Below are 4,417 nucleotides of genomic sequence, written 5' to 3' on the forward strand. Positions count from 1 at the left end.
AAAGCTCCCAAGCTGAAATGACTAACACTCATACTACAAGGAAATTGCATCGCAAACTCTTCTTTCTGAAGTCTGTGTGATCTCCAGGAGACTAATGTGTTTCCTTACCACAGCAGCTCCTACAGTCTGACTCGGGTTTGCTTTGGCGGTTTTGCCACGCTCATTACTATGGTAATATTTTGTTCACGGATGCTTACCCATCCATTTTGCACTATTGCTTTTCCTTCTCAAGCTGCTGCAGCACAGACTCTGAGTCCAGATTTCAGCAGCCTTTAAGCTATTTCCAAGGCATCTACACACACTCGTAATGAATTGTACACTTGCTTTAAGTGGTTGCTGCTGAGGTGGCCCAGAGTGCTGCTGCCTGGCTGTGCACGCCCTCCTCACACAGCAGGCCCTCTGAAAGAGCAGCTCTTTCTCAGCATTACCTAGAGGCAGACGAGTTCAGTGTCTGCCAGCAACATCCTTTTCCTTTGTAATTTACAGCTTTAGAGGACCCTACCATAGAAACGTACAGGTTGTGTGTGACCCCCCATCCAAAACTGAAGGTGTGTTTTGAAACCTGCTATCGGCTGTGATGCAGCAACAACAGCTAATACACTGTGTATTTTTCCTGAAGAAGAGCTGGGGTGCAGTCTTACAGGATTCATGTTGCTCTCTTAAACTGAGTTAGCATTTAGCATGGGTTATTTTGCCCAACTTTCTTGCTTCAGAACCTGTGTTTTTGCAGACTTGCATCTTCAAAGCGCCCAGCTCCTTTGACCGAGACTCTGCCTGTAAATCAAGCTGCAGGGCCTCTCTGTGGTATATTGTCTTTCTCTGTCTCTCTTACACATCTTTGCAAAGAGTTATCTTCTACATGGTTCCTATCATAAAGGCTAGGAACCACAGTCTACTGTTAAAACTTTTAATGGCCCATGTAGCTACGCATATTCCAAGCTCTCCTACTGTGTTCAATTCTTGCTGGTCTCTCCAAACACAGCACAGGCAGGTCTCCTCCTCCCCAGCTGCCCCAGGAGTTTCATGCTGTTACAGTGGTCAGTTCCTGACTGTGAGTGACATTTAAAGCCCTGGGCTGTTTGGGAACAAAATAAAAAATCTGTAGCCTTTTTCCCCTGCTATGCTCGGGTTCACCAGAGCGCTGTCTTTTCTAGCAAGTAATAAATTTCCCAGAAAACCCAGGCAGCACAGGATGCTGTTCTCCCTATTCCTGAAAGTGCCCGGGGCACTCATTTATACAAAGCTACCCACAGGTAAAAACAGAGCAGGTTTCATAAAGAAACTTGCAGGTTCTATGTCAGGTTATCAGCATGTGGACTTCACTGTAGTCAAAAATCCATGCTGCACTGCTAAAGAGACAGCAAAAGTGGCTTTTCTTTATTGATAAGTAATGTCCAGCTACATCACATACCTAAACATTGTAAATAGCATTGCAGCGTCTCTTCCAAAGCACACATTCCTGTCTGTCTCCCACAGGTGTATTGGGATCCTGGGCAGTCTGATCCCATTTCCAGGAAAGCACTACTGGGAGATAGAAGTTGAGGAAGATACAGAGTACAGAATCGGTGTGGCTTTTGAAAACACTCCAAGACATGGTTACCTGGGGGCAAACAACTCATCCTGGTGCATGAGGCACATCATCACACCATCAAGGTAAGGGCTGTGGAGGCTGCAGGTCTCCTGCAGGAACACCTCCTACATGTACATCTGCAGCCAGGGCAGCAGAGAGCTCCTGCTTGCAGGGAGCAGCCAGAGATTTTATATCAAAGCCCAGACAAAGCAGATCGAAATCCCAATGGGGAGACAGAGAGTAATAGATCCATGTAACCTAGAAACTATGTATCTGGCTAAACCCAGTTGTACGCAACTGGTTTTGATCTCTCTCCTACCTATGGAAGGGCCTAACAGCCACACCTGCGCCAGCTGCCCTCATGCCTCAGCAGAACCTGCTGGTTGAACCTCCCCTGGACACCATTATATTGGCATCATTGCCTTAGACTCCTGTGTGAGATTTGGGCAGGCCGTGAAGCATCCAGGAGCATGGACACAAGTCACACCCCCAGGCATGCCCGGGTATTGCCTCCTGCCTCTCTGAATGGCTCACCGCTCAGCCTGCAAGAGCTGCCAGGGTGCTGCTGGGTCCCCTTCAACAGCCTGGACACCACCTGAGTGTCCCCAGCATGCACAGTCAGTAAATGGTAAGGACAGCATAGCATGGGCCGAATCCGCCTGTGCTCTGCCTGTGGGTACGCAGGGAGGCTCTGGATGCAGCTCAGCTGGCTGGAGAACGCGCTCCTCCCCAGGTGCCTGCTGCTCTGGGCTCCCCAGCAGCTGCCCTGCTGCCTCGCCAGAGTCTTCAGCGGAGCTGCCATTCGCCTCCCACACAGCAAGAGATGCTGCTTAATGAGGGTGACCAAACCCTCTACAGCTAATGACTCCCATACACTGCAGGCAGGCTAATTTGATTTCCTTGCTACATTGAGCTGAGAAGTACATTGAGGTTTGTTCTCATTCTTCTGGAGCAATGAGTGTGGACTTCAGAGAGAAAAGGGAGCTGGACCATTGCTCTGAGTCACTGCCATTCCCATTTCTGCAGGGAAATTTTCTCAGGTTTGAGTGGTGTGGGTGGAGGAGGTGGTTAGTGAAGAAGCTGGCCCTATGAAATGCCAGATAACTCACTTCAGCTGAATAAATCTCATTTCTGCTCAGAAAGGCACATGTTCCCATGAAAGTCTCGTATTTTTGGTTGCAGCGTGCCACACTAGGGAGAGCTGTTTGAGTAACCGCTAAATGACCTCATCATTGCTCCAGCAGTGACTACAGGGGGAAGAAGAGGGCCACCCTCATGGATAAAGCTGATTATGTACACAGCACCTTCCTGGCCTCCACAGCCCAGGAATCTCAATTAAAAGATGTCACCCTCTAGTAAATGAGAATGAACACTGGAACTTCCCCATCTTGTAGGAAAAGCAGCCAGAAACGTCATTTAGAGAGTGGGGTTTGAACAATCATGTCCAGTAGTCTGGAGGGTGCCTGGCCACGCTGAGTCAGGCAGCCGCTGCCCAAGGGGTTGTGCTAACATTGGCAGGAAGGAGGCTCAGTACCACGGGCCCTCAGGGAGCGAGTGGGCAGCGTGGCAGGGCCAGGAAGGACAGGACTGAGTCATCCTGCCAGCTCCCTCCATGGCAGTGCCTACAGCTATCTGGGGGCGAGGCTGAAGAGGTGACAAGTGGCATTCTGGGGCAAGCCTAACTGGCCTCACAGAGCACAGCTCCTCCATGCAGAAGGAACAAATTCAGGCTAAACCTAGTGGCAAGGGTGCACCCTCCGATTTTCAGGACACCTGCACTGCTCTCCAAGACATGAAAAAAACCAAAGTCCCATCTTGTGCTCTGACCTCTTCCATATCTAAGGGCTGCCACCCACCACACACAACCAGACTGGGATGTGGAATACAAGGGCTGTGACAGGTCAGATGGGCAGGTCTGAGCAGTGCAGGGTGAGGCTGTGTGGAAGCGCAGAGCACACCACTCCTCAGCAAACACAGCTGTTGCTCAGCAAAGTGGACGGGACCAGGGCAGTAACTACAGGGCACACTGGAGGGGCACAGCTGTGAAGCAGGACACATACCCTGGAACACACCCGTACAAAAAGTGCTTCCCTTTGAGAGCGGGCAGGGTGCCCTCAGCTTTTTTGTCTGTTTCTTGCCTACAGGCACAAGTATGAATTCCTGCACAGTGGGATGACACCAGACATTAGAATTACTATCCCTCCCAGAAGGATTGGCATCCTGCTGGACTATGAGAACTGCAGACTGTCATTTTTCAATGCAGATATTGCCCAGCACCTTTATGCATTCAAGTCACACTTCCAGCATTACGTCCACCCCTGCTTCGCTTTGGAAACACCTGGTACCTTACGGATACATACCGGAATTGCAGTACCCCCATGGACTGCCCTCCCATAACCTGTCTTCTGCAGCTGCATATATGGGTAACCTGCATTGATCAACGCCCTCTTTCACATTAACTGCTCCATCACACTCCCTATAAACCAGCTCTCTAACCGTGAGAGCAAAGGAACCCTGACCCAAACCAGCTGCCAGGCCTGAGCCCTTACGAGTGTCTGTCCTCTTAGGCAGGATCTTGGCAGAAAACCATTATAGTCACAAGATCCATCAGCACCCTAGAATTCTCCAGTTAGAAATGGATACCATCCTCAGAGGTGACACTGTCACCAAGCAGCAGCGGCAGCTGGATCACCGGTTCCCCCAGAACCCATTTGATACCTAAGGAACTCCCCTGTTCCAGAACAATCATTAATTCCACTCCTGTGTCTACTGAATTGCTAAAAACACTCCAACCACGAAGCTGATCTCATATCAAGTATTCTTGTCGCTACACAAAGTCTGTGATGC

At 49.9% G+C, this 4,417-nt stretch overlaps 1 protein-coding gene across 1 annotated transcript in view; it reads left to right on the forward strand.

Moving 5' to 3' along the window:
• The window catches only part of FSD2 (fibronectin type III and SPRY domain containing 2), a 16,171-nt gene extending 12,204 nt beyond the window's left edge, over positions 1-3,967 (forward strand). The window contains exons 11-12 of the mRNA XM_010085246.1: positions 1,477-1,653; positions 3,715-3,967. Of these exons, the coding sequence (XP_010083548.1) occupies positions 1,477-1,653; positions 3,715-3,967 (430 nt within the window). The remainder of the gene's footprint in view (positions 1-1,476; positions 1,654-3,714) is intronic.
• The last annotated feature ends 450 nt before the right edge of the window (positions 3,968-4,417 follow it).

Source organism: Pterocles gutturalis, unplaced genomic scaffold (assembly GCF_000699245.1).
Source record: "Pterocles gutturalis isolate BGI_N339 unplaced genomic scaffold, ASM69924v1 scaffold45480, whole genome shotgun sequence".
In the NCBI taxonomy this organism is placed as follows: domain Eukaryota; kingdom Metazoa; phylum Chordata; class Aves; order Pterocliformes; family Pteroclidae; genus Pterocles; species Pterocles gutturalis.